The sequence below is a fragment of the Scatophagus argus genome, chromosome 7, assembly GCF_020382885.2.
Source record: "Scatophagus argus isolate fScaArg1 chromosome 7, fScaArg1.pri, whole genome shotgun sequence".
In the NCBI taxonomy this organism is placed as follows: Eukaryota; Metazoa; Chordata; class Actinopteri; family Scatophagidae; genus Scatophagus; species Scatophagus argus.
In genome coordinates, this window is record NC_058499.1 from 824,864 (window position 1) to 840,418 (window position 15,555).

Here is a 15,555-nt window from a genome sequence, read left to right on the forward strand (position 1 = left end):
ACACTAACAGACTCAATAGACTCATCAAGAAGGCCAGCCATGTTGTGGGAGAGGAACTGGACTCTCTGACAGTGGTGTCTGAGAGGAGGATGTTGGACTTTCCCTCTCACCCTCTCCACAATGTGCTGATCAGCTACAGGAGCTCGTTCAGCTACAGACTCTGACTCCCATGATGCACCACAGAGCGACACAGGAAATCATTCCTGCCTGTCGCCATCAAACTGCTAAACTCAGCACTGTGACGGACACACATACTTTTAGATATACAATGTATATATGTACAGACACATGTTCATACCTATATTTTAGATTTATACTTATTTTAGTTTTTTATCCTATTTTATATCTTTCACTTTCTTTTCTTTGCAAATTGCAAGTGCAAAAAGAATTTCCCCTCGGGGATAAATAAAGGAATTCTGATTTTGACATGCTTTTATTTTGAAGGCCATTTCCGGCCACTTTCGGTGTTAACGCTGTCAAACGATGGGAGCTTGACTCGCAGCTCCGGTCTCGCAGCAGCAGCAGCAGGTCTGCCCGGTCGGTCGGTCCGGCGGAGGGACGGATGGTCAGCGGACACATCAGCGGACCTGATTGAAGACAGTTCGTCACTCAGGTGAGTCTTAGTGTTGTGTGGATTCTCTTAGTGGGTGCGTGTTTGTGTGAGGACACGCTGCTGATGTCATCACTGACGGTGATGGTGGTGATGGAGGTTTACTGCTCTGTGACTACAAGCATTCTGTGATGTTACAGTAGCAGCAGTATTACTGTAGTACTGGGAGAAGTCATTTTAATAGTAACAGTACTGTGATTTTAGAGTAACTGTGTCGCTCTTGTACAGTAGGTGGAAAGTAACTAAGTACATGTACTCGAGTATTTCCATTTTCTCCTACTTTGTGCTTCTGCTGCACTTCAGTTCTGAGGGGATTGTTGTACTTTTACTGCGCTGCAGTTTTCTCTGCCTGTCTACACACAGACGACATGATGAAGTTTTGTTTTGAAGCTCACTTCACATCCAGAGGAGCCAAAGTAAAGCAGGAACCAAACAGATAAAAATCCTTCAGGACCCCGAGAGCCCCGAGGGCCCCTCAGGGCCCTGAATACCAGTGTGGTACTTTTACACCAGTGCCTCCACTGGTTGTTGTCATATGCTGCCCTGTAGTGATGATAGAAGTATTTGTACTTGTTACTCAAACAAAAGTAGCAATACTGCAGAGTAAAAGTACACGTTGTGGTTCAGGCTGAGTACGGCTCGTGTTAATCTGCTCAGTAACTACGACTGTTCAATAAATGTAGTTAAAGTATTTCAGATTAGTGCAGTACAAGTATTAATTAGTAAAAACAGAAATACTGAAGTTAAAGCACAAGTACCATAAAGGTTTTGCTCGTACCCAACTCGAGTACTTGAGTAAATGTACTGCGTTACTGTGAGCTCTGAGGGTTTTTGGACTCGCTGGTCTTCTGATGTCTCGTGTGCTGGACTCAAACCTTCAGGCAGACGTCAAACTTTGCTGTCCTGATTCTGATTAAACCGTTAAAAGTAGAGACTGAGACGGACTGAAAGTTGTCCAGTCACACACACACACACACACACACACACAGAGCAAACAGGAAGTGAGACCATGAGGAAGGTGAGAACAGAACACCAGCAGAGTGTGACATCGGTTGGTCTGTTGCGAGGCACCAGTTTCCTCCTCTGTGATTGGCCGCTCTGGCAGCCTCTTGTCTGCTTTGGCTCGGCCTGCCGTGCGTTTCCTGTTTCCTTGTGGGCGCTGCGGCACCACAAACAGGACGCCTCTTTGAGCGAGGAGCCTCCGACCGGTCACCACCCAGTCTCCATCACCTGACATGTTGAGATGTGATGGTGACAGGAAGAATCCAGGCTAACACCAGACTGGTGTATGAAGAAGGTCCGTCCTTCCCACTTCCTGTGTGTGAAGCAGGTGTTGTGGCGTTTGGGCGGAGGAGGCGGACGTGAGCTGTGGTTCCGGGGGATCCAATTTTCTTACCGTTTGCATACATTTCACCGAAGAGGCGGCTGCTGTGGTGGCGACGGTCTGAGCATCAGCCTCCGGATCAGGTGTCAGATCACGTCGGGTCGTGTTTCGTACCACATTTACTCGACTCGTGTCCTTTGATCACAAACTGTTAGAATCTCACGGTTTCACAGGACAAACTGATCACCAGCATTACAGCATCAGGAGTCTGTGGTTTGCTCTGTTGCCATGGAGACACATCTGTTGACATCCTCCACGACCTGAAATAGACAAAAGTTTGGCAAACAGAACTCAAGCGTCCCTTAGGAGGAGCTGTCGGCCGTGTCCCTTAACTTTGTTATTATGGTGGAGGAAACAGGAAGTCATTGATCACAGTCAGCAACAGCAGTCGATAATCTACAATATAAAATATGTACATAGAATACATGAAAAACAGCAACTGAAACGCTGTGACGTCACACTGACAACAACTTCACTTCCTGGTGGACATGGAGGTTGATTGTCACTGCAGAGAAACGTGAAACCTTTCGTTTCCTGGCTTCTTTTGATAAAGCAGATCCGGTCTGGCCGGACTGACTGCTGGTCCGCCTCGAGCTGCTGTCTGGGGACCAGCGTTGGACTGGCTGTGAGGCTGCGGACGCAGACTCTTCAAGGCGCTTTCTGTGGTCAAGCCGAACCCAAAGCTTCTAGCTGTGTTCGAGACCTTCTGGGACGTCCTCCTGCAGGACTCTGCAGGAAGTCAAACCACCTGAAGTGTCCCCCTCACGGTCAAGGTGAGACTCCTTCAGGAGGAAACCGGCAGACGTCTCCATGGACACCAGGAGGTGGAGGAGGAACAGAAGAACCTGCTCTCACCTGCAGGCTTCAGGTGCAGTCGGTGACCTCATCATGTGGTGATAAGCCAATAGAAGTTGTGTTCACATTTGGCTTCCAGATTTGTGGTGACTTCAGTTTGGGCTTCACCTCAGGATGTGATGGCGCAAACCGCAAGCTTTGTGACCTGTTCAGGTGCTGAACTCCTGTGGACAGAAGACGAGGACGGCCGAGTCCTGACTCAGAGACGATCCTGTAAGCAGCAGGACTAATCTGTCCTGAGTGGAGTCCTGCACGTCAGCCAGCTGCTGCTGTGCAGCTCAAGTACTGCGTGTACTGTGTACTGTGTACTGTGTACTGTGTACTGTGTACTGTGTACTGTGTGTGTACTGTGTACTGTGTACTGTGTACTGTGTACTGTGTAGGCAGACTGATTGGATGGCTGACTGAAGGGACTCACACCACTCAGCCTTTGAAGTGATACTGATACCATTTGATTCTGTTTTATACTTCATTCAGTAGATGGAGGCGTTCAGGTGTGTGAAATGCCGCGTCTGAACGTACGCCGCGCTCGACTTCACCACAGACACTGTAGCTGTAGCTGCTGTGGGCCAATCACACGTCACATATGATCTTAAACACTCGCAGTGGTTGGCTGCGAGATTTGGATCTAGAAAAGAATCAAACGCAGGAATGGTTTGACCGCAGGTGTTTCAGTACTCCTTTAGTACTGCATTATTTAGGTTGATACCTTACAGGTATGGAGTGCAGGTACACATCCACATACCACATGATGATTCTGTTCACTCTGATTCATCTTAGTGTTGCTTCGCCATGCGCCGAGTATTGCAGTATTTTGAATCCTAACGCGTATGATAATGAAAGGTTCCAATTAATCTACAAGATAAATCGATTGTTTTGTTTGTGAAAGTCCTGAAGTGGAAAATGTTGTCAAAATGACCCAAATATTTCACCTGTATGAGCTGCGTTCTGCTCAACGAATTATTTCTTATTTCACTCGATTTGCAGTATTCTGCTCCAGTACTTCATGTATTTTCCGTGTGTGTGTGTTTCCTTCTCTACATCAGAGGAGAATATCTTAACGTATTTGTCCTTCAGTCCTACGGGTCTTGAAACAGGAGACGTCTTTTCTCCTGTGAGTACCTTTGAAGTACTTTGACAGTAATACTACACTGACCCTTACAGTAGGAGAACATAAGCAGTGCATAACATAAACTGCTTTTCTGTTCGGCTGGCGTGGAGACGAGGAGCAGATTACCTGATCCCAACAGCCTTCTTTCATGCTGTTGCCATGGAAACAGAGGGGAGAATATCCTCGCCGCCATGTGTGGTGTAGGGCACGTGTTCCAGCGCCTCAGAGTCCTCCGACCAATCAGAGCTCTCCTTCATCAACACCTTCGTTGTCGTTGTACCACACTCAGTTCTAATGAAGTACTCAGTGAAATACAGTCATAGTATTCAGTGTAATACTGCTGCTCAACCTCAGGATTAACTGTAATACTAGCAGGTTCTGTTGGCTCCGAACGTGACAGAAATACATGTTTTGTTTTTATCATTCTGTTTCAGTACTTTTAGACTACGTGTAGTACCAGTACATGTAGTACCAGTACGTGTAGTACCAGTACGTGTAGTACCAGTACGTGTAGTACCAGTACGTGTAGTACCACACTCAGATACTGCGTCTCCTCCGCTCTGTGCTGTCCGCATCAGTCACAAATGAATCCTGCTGCTGTGCTGTCAAACTGAAATATTCTTTCCGTCCTGCAGACCTGCCAGGCCAGAAGTGATGATGTCGTCAGACATTCTGGAGCAGAGTGATGATGTCAGCGTCCTGCCCCCCCCTGAGGTGGAGCCCCCCCGGGAGGAGGACGGCCCCTGCCCCCTGCCCTTCAGGTGAGTCGTTCAGAGGAGACACGTGTCCACATGTCGTCAGGCTGCAGGTTGACACCTCACAGGACACGTGATTCCAGATGTTGTGGACGGACGGTGGCGTCCACGCGCATCGCGTTGGTGCAGGAAGTCTGCCGGAGACGCAGTTACACTGAACACACTGCATGTCCACCCGTCGTCCTCCTCACCACCACCACACAGGTCCCTCATTAGTCCTGACAGAGTGTGTGTGTGTGTGTGTGTGTGTGTGTGTGTGTGTGTTTGGCTTCAGATGAAAGCTGAGGAGACGTGCAGGACAAACAATGTGCTGAGCCTCAGTGTGTCTCACTGCTCTGTCATTCCTGTCACGTACAGAACAGGCTGCAGCACCGAGCTGTGTGTGTGTGTGTGTGTGTGTGTGTGAGTGTGTGTGTGTGTGTGTGTGTGGGTGTGTGTGTGAGTGTGTGTGTGTGTGTGTGTGTGGGTGTGTGTGCATGTGTTTGCTTGCAGCATGTGTAGCCTGCTCACGTTTCCAGGCAGCAGCTCAGAGGGGCTGGTGGGAAGGAGGTGAGTGTCCATGTGTGTGTGTGTGTGTGTGTGTGTGTGTGTGTGTGTGTGTGTGTGTGTGTGTGTGTAGCTGGTGTAAAGCTTTAATTCACTTGTGCTGACTGGGAGCTGCGGTTCCCTGAAAGCCCACAAACTGAAAACAGTTCATTCAGTGCAGATTTCACTGAATCATCTAAAATGATAATCGCTGATGAAATCCAGCTGGAAGACGTCCTGCTGCTTCCTGCTTCTGAGGACTTGGTTTGTCTCACAGCTGTAGTTGTGAGATGTTGTGTGATGTTTCATGACAAAGCTTTTCCTCCGACTGGTGAAAGGACCAAGACATCATTTCCTCACCTGTCAGCCGCCGTGTGACCTCAAGTCAGGCCTGGTGCTTCTTTTCTTTTTTCTTATCGACTCGATGCTGAGAGATTCGGCGTGTTGTGCATTAGACTTCAAACTTTTACTTCTGTAATTAAAGTATTATTTTCAGGGTTTTCACTTGTAACACAGTATTTTTACTGTGTAGTTTCAGTATTTTTACTTTGTTCACCAACGTGACTTCTGCACAGCGTCAGCATGGCCACGACGGTTTCTCTGCTCCAGTTTGCCCATTCAGCCTGAGAATCTCTGCACAATTAGTTCTTTTATCAGTGTGTGTGTGCGTGTGTGTGTGTGTGTGTGTGTGTGTGTGTGTGTGTGTGTGTGTGTGTGTGTGTGTGTGTGTGTGAGAGAGAGAGAGAGAGAAAGAACTCTGTCTGCCTTCCAGTAGCTTTTGTGGACAATCAGTCCTTTCACACACACACACACACGCACACACACACACACACGCACACACACACACACACGCACACACTGAACTCCACGCTTCAGTGAACCAAACTAAAACCAGGGGCTGCTGGGAAGTTTCACTTCATTTCCACCTCAATTATTCTTCATCTCATGTGTTCGGTGTTTGTCAGCTTTTTTCATATTGATTTTCCTATCATGACTTCATTTACATGACCAACCTCCACCAAGTCTGATGTGTGTGTGTGTGTGTGTGTGTGTGTGTGTTCACAAACAACAGTTAACTGAGGCCATCAGGTAAATGAGTCAAGTGTGTGTGGTTGTTTAATCACAATCAGAATTCCTTTATATTCCTTTAAAAAGTGCAGAACTTCAGAGACCAGCTGGTTGTCGTTTTCTCTGCGTCATCACTTCTGTCTCGTTTTCGGGATGAATGACGTGTTGTTTTGCAACCTGCCTGTAACAGCAGAAAGTAAACATAAAAGTAAGTTAAGACAAGTACAAGTAAATTATTTGTAGTATTTTCGGTAACAAAGCAGCCAACCACAGAGTAGAATTTGTGCTTCGTGCTTCCACTGGCTCGCACATGCTCAGTGTGTCCTGAACCAGTCTGAGCTAAGAGGTGAGTGTTTCTGTTACCTGTGCTCACCTTTACCTCCCGATAACACAAGGACTGTGATGGTGTGACAGGACCTAAACAGCTGGTGAGGGCAGTTTTTACTTTACAGATACTTCAGTTGCACTTTGTCGATACTTCTGTAAGGTTTTGAATGCAGGACTTGTACTTCTGGTGGAGTATTACCACAGCGTGGTATTACTACTCTGTCTAGAACACTTCTTCCACTACTCTGAGTGACATGGACCCCCCAGGCATGTAGGATAGAAGCCTTAAAGTAGCATTAAACCATCCATCCGTCAGGGTCGCGGGGGAGCTGGAGCCTATCGCAGCTGACTACAGGTGAGAGGCGGGGTTCACCCTGGACTGGTCGCCAGTCAATCACAGGGCCGACACACAAAGACAGACAACCACACACTCTCACACTCACACCTAGGGGCAATTTAGAGTAGCCAATTGACCTAATGTGCATGTTTTTGGAAGGAGGAAGCCAGAGAAAACCCACGCAGGCACAGGGAGAACATGCAAACTCCTAGCATTAAACCTTGAAAACTAAAATCCTTCAGTTGGTTTTCCCAGTTCACTCATGTGGAAGTTAAATCTGAACATTGAAAACAATGTGGGTCTTTCAGATCTGTTTTGTTACGCTGAATGTTCTACAGAACCTGCCGCCCTTTAACTTGTCTACGCTTCGGTATTTCTCTTCGACATCATAACGAACTCTTAAACATGTCCTGACTTATTCTCAAACATCCTTATCCTTTAAAATTTAAGGTCAGAAACTTTGATGGTCAAAAGCTTTTGGTTTGGTCGGGTTGTTAAATCCTTACTGGTGCAGTGAAACGTGACTTCACCTCCGGTTCTGATGGATCCACTCGCGTTCGTCACTTACTCTTCTCCGTTGTTTCAGTTTCTTGCTCGTTAACGTTGCTGCAGAAGTGACGACGTTCCTACGAGCCTCAGCTAAACATACTGTACCTGCTGACCGTCAGCATTTTTGGTCATGGTAAGCAAGTTAGCACGTTGACGTTAGCTGCCCCAGTCAGCTAGTGGGTGCACATGTATGATAATAAGCTAATGGCTGAAATATATATTTTGGGGGCCTGCATGAATGAACCTGCCCGTTAACAACAGTGCTAGCGGAAAAAGTGGTCAAACTAATGACTCTGAATGGACATTTTAACTCCACTGCTAACTAGCAGCCAAAGCTAGCAGCAGGTAGTTATGTCTGTGTTAGAACAGACGGGTTCCTGTTGCAGGTCCTGGATAAGATGTCAAAGATGTCCGCTGTGTTCTCATGACACACGACAGGAAATGCTTCGTACTGCCCAGCTCTCTGCGCCAAATCATGAGGATGTGGTGGTGACACTTTGCTGCATCACGCTGGTTTTCTGTGAAGCTCGAGGCCCAGACTCCTCTTTGAGGAAGTGAAGTGCAGAAGCAGCTCAGGTTCCTGCATGTGTTTTGGTGTTTTTCTGCTTTCCACAGTCGCGTTTCAGTCGCTGCAGTGACCCAGTTCTCTGCAGAAACTGTACTTTGTGTCTCTTCTGACAGACTGTGGTCTAACGAGATGTGATGTGATGTCCTGCAGGCTGCAGCTGATCGACGACCTGTCCTACGAGGACGTGAAGAAGTGTTACAGAGGATCAGTAAGTCCTGCACGCAGCAGCACAACATGAGCTGACCTACAAATGACCACACGTCAACACCACCGAGCTCTCAGCTCAGCACACTCACAGATACACGTGGCTGAAGTGAGACCACACGCACACACACACACACACACACACACTTTTGTAGTTGTTTTTAGAAGTCCAGAGATGAAGACAGGCCAGCAGGAGTCCTTTCAAATCTTTTTTCAAGTCTCTGCAGAAGTTTCCGACGTCTGTCTCGTCTCCATGGGAACACAGTCAGGGGTGTGTGTGTGTGTGTGTGTGTGTGTGTGTGGTTCTCGCCAGGCTGCAGTTGGAGTTTGCGTGTTATTTACGTAGGAGTTTGCAGGTTGTGTCGCTCTCCTTATCGCATGTGCGTTTAGGATAAAACGTGTTCACAGGATTTAAGTATTTTTTGAGTTTCTTTTTGCAAAACCTTTGGCTGTCAAAGCTGGAAAGCCAAATACTGAGAAGCACCAGATGGAGCAGGCGTGGAGCTGCTGCTGCTCTTCTCTGTTGTTTTAGTCTTTGTTGTTTCAGACAGGAACAGGAAGGGAGGAAGTCACCGTCTCACACAGAATAAACATTCACACAGGTGTATGATGTAACTTCTGACCCACATATCACAAACCACAACAATACACCACACTCCAAAGGCAGCGGTTTGGTTTGTAGTCCACTGTGCTGGAGGAAGCATTCGGATGCTTTACTGCCATGTTTAAAATGAGAGTGTGAGTCGAGCTTTATCAAAACTTAAATATCATCAAATTGTGTGCTTGAATTTAAAACTAGTTAAAGTGATCACGTAGAAAGCAGAAAAGGCCAACTGAAGATGAGCTTGTAGACGATTGGATCATCTGCAGAAAAATGAACATTAAAGTAGTGATTCTAAGGATATCATGATTGTATTTATGTTCACAAATAAATAAGGGTTAATGTCCAACAAGATGTCCATTATCAGGACAACGTTGACACCCTGCGACCAATCAGAATCAAGTATTCACTCAGACTGTGAGTGAAAGACAAACTCTGGGACAAACTTCCTGTTTCTGCACCTGTCAAACTTTTCATTGTCACACATTCGATTCAGTTCAATTCAATTCAGTTTATTTATATAGCGCCAGTTCACAACAGGTGAATTTCCCCACCGCGGGATCAATAAAGTTCATCTTATCTTATCTTATCTTAAAGTTATCTCATGACACTTTCCAATCAGAGCAGGTCCAGACCAAACTCTTTAATTAAATTGTAAAATAGAGAGAGCCCAACATTCCCCCTTGAGCAGCACTTGGCGACAGTGGAGAGGAAAAACTGCCTTTTAGAGGACAGAAACCTCGGAGCAGACCCCGCGTCAAGGTGGGCGGCCATCTGCCTGGACCGATGTACACCTGACACAGGTTTACCCTCAAAATTCACAGTAACTGTTGAAATGATGACAGAAGCAAACAAAAGCAGACAACTGATTATGTCAGCAGAAATGGTGACTTACTGCTTAGCTGGTGTAAACTAACGCTAATGCTAAAATATGAACTTTATTTAAGGGTATTAAATATTCACTGATGACTTACTGTAGTATTGATTAGGAAGAATAATTTTATTTATGTATAATGTCAATAGTAATGGACCAAGACAAGAACCCTGTGGAACTCCCTCACTGATTTCTCCTTGTAATTATTAAAATTAACCAAATCACTCATGGCTGTGCTTGATTAATACATTAATAAAAAGAGAAACACAAAGAGTTGAATCTGTGGTTGATATTCCTCCTCCTGTTGTCTCCACAGACCGTCAGCAAGTACAACTCTCAGTACCACAAGCTGTTCCAGACGGTTCCCAAAGAGGAGATCCTGATGAAAGGTATGGACAGATGTTTCACCACAGCTGCACGCTCTACCGCCGGTCCTAACCCGGGACACGTGAACTGGTGTATGTTGTTTCCACTGAAAGAAATGCGTTTCTTGATGAAAACACTCCAGCAGAGAATGACAGTAAATTTACACTTTTAGTTGTATAAAGTGTTGAGTAGTTTAACTTATTAACATATCCTTTTGTGTTCACAACATGAGTAGAGCTTATAACTAGTAACTACAACCTAAAACATTGAATATTTCCCTCTGAGAGGCAGCAGAGTAAAAGTAGAAATTAACAAGAAAGTACTATGTACAAGTACATCAGATTTGTGAATAAGTACAGTACAAAGTACTTTATTAGATTCCTGCACTGTGTGAGTGTCTTTCTTCTTCTTCTGTAGTGTATTCGTGTGCGTTGCTGAGAGACATCCTGTTGCAGGGACGACTCTACATCTCCAGAAACTGGCTGTGTTTCTACGCTAACCTGTTTGGTAAAGACATCAAGGTGAGTCAACAAGTCGCCGGCCGTCTCAGCTGCTCGAGTCCACGCCGAACGAATTTAAAAAGACGTTTCCTCTTGCTGTGCTGGTCCTCCGTCCACGCTAAACCACACACAGAAGAGCTTTTAAAAACCCCTGAAAACAAAGGCCTCACGTCCGGGTCAAGTGGACCCTCTGTGACCCGGTTGTCTCTGAACAACACGGTCGCACTGTTTGTCTTTAACCGCTAATATTTACTGAACGTGCAGGTCAGTGAGCGTTTGTACGACAACACAAAGCGAACGTGTCAGTGAGCTTACGTAAGACAAGTGATGATGGACAGCAGGAGATGAAGACAGAGTTCGATGTGCTGAGCTTATCCTGCGTGTCATGTAGTCATCAGCTCTACAGGAACACGTGTCCAGTTACACACGATGACTGCTGAGTCGTGTGTGTGTGTGTGTGTGTGTGTTTGCCCAGTCCAACCAGTCTGTGCTCTGAGCCAACAACAGGAAGTGTTTGCTCTGACTTCCTTTTGGTTTTCTGAGCGTGCAGGTCTGTATACCAGTGGTGTCAGTTCGGCTGGTGAAGAAACACAAGACGGCCGGCCTGGTGCCCAACGGCCTGGCTATCACCATGGACACGGGACAGAAGGTACCACAAGACCAGTACACACCAGAGACACCACACTGTCACACACAACATGTGTTTACGCTGTCGCCTGCTTCCTGTTTGTCTGCAGTATGTGTTTGTCTCCCTGCTGTCCAGAGACAGCGTCTACGACGTGCTCAGGAGGATCTGCACTCACCTGCAGGTTTGTGCATGAACTACCTTTAATCCTCTGACAAACAGATGACAGGAAGTCTGTCAGGAAATGGATGACACAACACAGAAGTCACTACTTCCTGTTCATCTTCATTTATTTCATCCTGTCTGAATGTTTCCAGGTGGATGGGAAGAGTCTGAGTCTGAAGCAGTACCTGGAGGAGCCCAGCTCCCTGTCAATGGTAACTGTACTTTTATTAAACAAGTACTGTAGACGCCCACACAGAAGGGGATTTTGGGTAATCGCTGGTCAGAGAGGCTGTAGAAACTCGTGTTAACACCTGAGCTTTGGGTTGATATCAAAGCCACAGCCGAACAGAAAGAGAAACTTCATCACAAAACATTTTATACTTTTACTGAACTAAAGAAGGTAAATACTGACACAAATGAAGACTCTTACATGAATGAGACAGCCTCTGATCAAAGTGAAGAAGACGATCAAAGTGTGGCCGACTTCTCTGACTCGACAGTAAAGAATCAATATCAGAATTTTACGTCCGTTTCCCTTCGTCTTATCCTTTTGATCATCAATCGTCTGTTTTTAAGCAAGCATTCCAAACATTTGATGGTTTCAGAAGTGTGATTGACTGGGAAAATCACTGACCGAATTAAACTACTCGTTAGTAGTTGCAGCCATCCTTGACAGCTTTTTTCTGTTCTTTTGTTTATTTTGTTTAGCTGTTTTCTTGGATGCGAATCAGCAGTCAGTCGATCAGGCTTAGTGGAAAACCACAAGTTGTTGTTTAGGACCTTCTGTGAGCCCTTCAAGCTCCCTGAATAAGAAGCTTTCCCTGCGTTGCCTTCAGGTTCTGTCTGAAATACTGCTAACTGAGCTGAAGACACATCACAGTCTCCTGTGGCTCCCAGCTTCCATTTGTTCCTTCTGAAGACATAAATCTTTAAAAACTCCCCACGAGTTCCTCTTCATGTTTCATAGACTGAGCGTTTGTCTCTTGTCTTCATGTCTCCGTCAGGACGAGTATCCTGAGGTGCTGAAGTGGAGGAGGAAGCCGTCGCTCCCCGCCGTCTCCTCGTCCCTCCCAGACCTGCTGGGAAACTCGTCCCCCAGCCTCACCGCAGAAACAACCTTCAGCACGCACACACTCACAGGTAGGCCCCGCCCACCTGTCAGTCAACGGTCACAGGAAGTTTCTCTGAGAAATGGACAGAGAATCTTAATGCTGTTTCCCGGTGTGTGTGTGTGTGTGTGTAGACAGCAGTTTGGAAACAGAGAAGATCCTGCTGACAGAACCAGTACCTGAACTTGGCCACATGGAGTACCAGCTGCTGAAACTCTTCATCCTGCTGTGAGTCCACCCAGAAAACACACAGAAACACGTTCGGAATCCGTCCAGTAAAATTCAGAAAACACACAAATTGTCTCAGGACTGGGAAGTGAAAGGTATTTGACCTGTGCTGCCACCTGCTGGTTGATGTTCAGTATGAGCAGCACTGCACTCTCACTCTAAAGGGTCAGTGTGCTAATGCTTTGAGCTTAGCGGCCACAGTGAAGATTTCAGTTTCAAGATTTTAAGAAGATGTCTTGGGTTGTTTTAAATGTTTTAAAAGTTCCAACTGCTTTAGCTGTTTAGCCACATGTTGCGACGCTGCTAACTTGGTGAAAGAATCATTCACAGTCGGTGATCATTTTGTTTCTCCCATTGAAATGAAGTGAAAACACATCGCAATGTCAAACTGGATGCAGGACAGGAGTGTGATCTCTGCTGTAGAATTCAATGTCTCTCTACCTGTCTGTCTATCTGTCTGTCTGTCTGTCAGTGTCTTCCTGTTGGTCCTGTCGTCCTGCTATCTGGCCTTCAGAGTCTGTCGTCTGGAGCAGCAGCTGAGCTTCCTGAGCAGCCAACCAACACTGAGAGAGAAGTACACACACACGCACACACACACACACACACACACATCTGGAAGGACGCTCTCTGACATAATGCATCCAAGCTGAATCTGCTTCCTGTCTGACCAAGTGATGTTCAGGTGGATGTTGAGTACAGAGCTGGAGTCAGGGTGTTAGCTTAGCTTAGCATAGAGGCTAGAAGTAGAGGGAAACAGCTAGCCTAACGTGTGATTTATTTCATCTGGACGCAAACAGAAATGCAGAAATCACTTTATACAATTTAAAGGAGGTGTTACATACTGGAACTTCTTCATTGATAACCATGAATCCATAGAAATGGCTCCAAACCATTCATCTGACCCTGACAGCCTGAGGCTTCTTCAAATGTTCATCATCCAACACAGAACTCATCAAACCACACACTGCTCTTTTTAGATTTCTGTTTTGTTCAGATTAAACAAACGAGACACCAGGAGGCCAGCTGCTTCCCTCTGCTTCCAGACTTTATGCTAAGCTAAGCTAACCACATCCTGACTCCAGCACACAGACAACAGACTGATCTGAACATTTCCAAACTGCTGAACTTGGGTTTGGAAAGTTAACTGGTGGTTCCATTTCCAGGTGTGGTGAAGTGCCCTGCTGGCTGGCCAATCAGAGGACAGGAACTTGACGCTGAAGCCAATCAGGGGGTACAGAAGAAAGCTGCGCTTACATAGAATTCCCATTAGGGGGCAGCAGTGAAAGGAGTCAGCTGTCAGGAGCAGAAAGACGACTGCAGCAGCTGATGAACCTGGTTACCGTAGACATGTCACAGTAGTCAACAGAAACAGTAGCATGACCTTTGACCTCTGAGGATGACGTGTGGGCGAGCGGAGGTCACACAGAGGTCAGGACGCTGGAGAAACGACAACATGCTGTAACATAAGCAGTGTGTGTGTGTGTGTGTGTGTGTGTGTGAGAACTTGTACTAACACACACTGACTGTTTGTGGTGCAGGTTGATTCTGTGTTCACATTAAAATGGCTTCTTTAATTGGTCTCGTCAGTGTGAAACAGTCAGGCAGATTTTGTGTTCTGAGCAGCAATCTGAAGAGTTTCTGAGAAATCAGATCTTCTTCTGTCAGTTTGGCTCACAGCTCTGAACACTACAGTTCCCATGAGCCTCAGCTGCTGTTGCTATGGGGAAGCCAATCAGATGTGTGAATCAAAGTAGCGGCAAATTCAAAACACTGTTGTTTATTTCATGAACAAAAGTCAGTAACTGATGGTTCTGATGATGCAGTTTAACCTGAAGAGCTGCTGTCAGCTGGACTCACAGAACTGGACCTGACCAGCATCGCCTCAGTCTGCCACGGGTTCTCAGGCAGCTTCCTGCCTCGCTGCTCTGTGGCTGTGAGATCACACCCCACCTGACTGACATTTTAATAAAAACACATTGTTTTTAAGACATGAAACGTGCCAGAATTCAGAATATCATCTGTAACAATAAGTCCGACTGCTGCCTTAAAGTCCGTATGTAGCATCTGATTTTAGCTCCTTCACAGGTTGAACGACTTCCTGTCAGCCCTCAGAGGATTCTGTTTCTACGTGTCTCTGTGAAGTGCATTTTCTGTGCCAAATCTGTGAGATGTGTTTGTGCGAGGAGTCTTTGTTTGGATCGGCAGGTCAGAACTGAGCAGAGCTGTTCAGAGATCAGCTGAGCTCAAATGCTCTGACACTGAACACGGAGGAGGAAGGAAACACACTGTGCTGTTTGGACGTCACGCTGGAATTTTAACTCATATTGTTGCTTTGGCTGTAAACTCACTAATAAACACATTTTCACCTCCCGATTTGTCATCTTTATTGACAGTATATATATTTTTACATACACGCACTGAATTCGTCTTCTGCACAGCTAAGGACGTGTTCACGTAAGTGCCTTTTTCACATTAAATTTTTTTTCACATTAATCACTCCACCACACCCAAATTTTTCCTCTGTGAAGTCCGGTGGGGGAATCGAACCGGTGACCCTCCGATCACAAGCCGCTTCTCCGACCTCTAGGCCAAAGAAAAACCCAATGAACTCCTATTTGAAGTTGAAGTATTTTCACAAGGAGCTTAGGGGAATTTCCTCCAAAAAGCTGGTAATACTTTAATGCCACTGGAAGGCAAAAGAAATACCACCAAAAGGGGGCGACCGCTGTCTTAGCTAAAAGGCCGAGAAGCGAAAAGAAAAGCGATAAATCTGTGTTTTATGTGTACACGCGGG

The 15,555-nt window shown here is 46.1% G+C and overlaps 1 protein-coding gene across 3 annotated transcripts; it reads left to right on the forward strand.

The window, feature by feature from the left end:
- The first annotated feature begins 482 nt into the window (after positions 1 to 482).
- LOC124062352 (GRAM domain-containing protein 2A) lies at positions 483 to 15,130 on the forward strand. Of its 3 annotated transcripts, none has more exons than XM_046395054.1 (12): positions 483 to 613; positions 4,596 to 4,721; positions 8,203 to 8,297; positions 10,085 to 10,157; positions 10,552 to 10,655; positions 11,185 to 11,283; positions 11,372 to 11,443; positions 11,577 to 11,636; positions 12,429 to 12,564; positions 12,668 to 12,761; positions 13,234 to 13,335; positions 13,925 to 15,130. In XM_046395054.1, the coding sequence occupies exons 2-12, from the start codon at positions 4,646 to 4,648 to the stop codon at positions 13,971 to 13,973; spliced, it is 960 nt and encodes a 319-aa protein (XP_046251010.1). In that variant the 5' UTR covers positions 483 to 613; positions 4,596 to 4,645; the 3' UTR covers positions 13,974 to 15,130. The 3 variants fall into 3 exon arrangements, with proteins under 3 accessions (XP_046251010.1, XP_046251009.1, XP_046251011.1); XM_046395055.1 differs by having other exon boundaries at positions 484 to 613; positions 8,240 to 8,297; XM_046395053.1 differs by having other exon boundaries at positions 13,234 to 15,130.
- Positions 15,131 to 15,555: the final 425 nt, after the last annotated feature.

Coding starts and splice junctions, on each gene's coding strand:
- LOC124062352 (XM_046395053.1), top strand. CDS start 4,646: ATGATGTCAGCGTCCTGCCCCCCCCTGAGGTGGAGCCCCCCCGGGAGG. Junction 8,298..10,084: donor AGAAGTGTTACAGAGGATCA/GTAAGTCCTGCA, acceptor TTGTCTCCACAG/ACCGTCAGCAAGTACAACTC. Junction 12,565..12,667: donor CAGCACGCACACACTCACAG/GTAGGCCCCGCC, acceptor GTGTGTGTGTAG/ACAGCAGTTTGGAAACAGAG.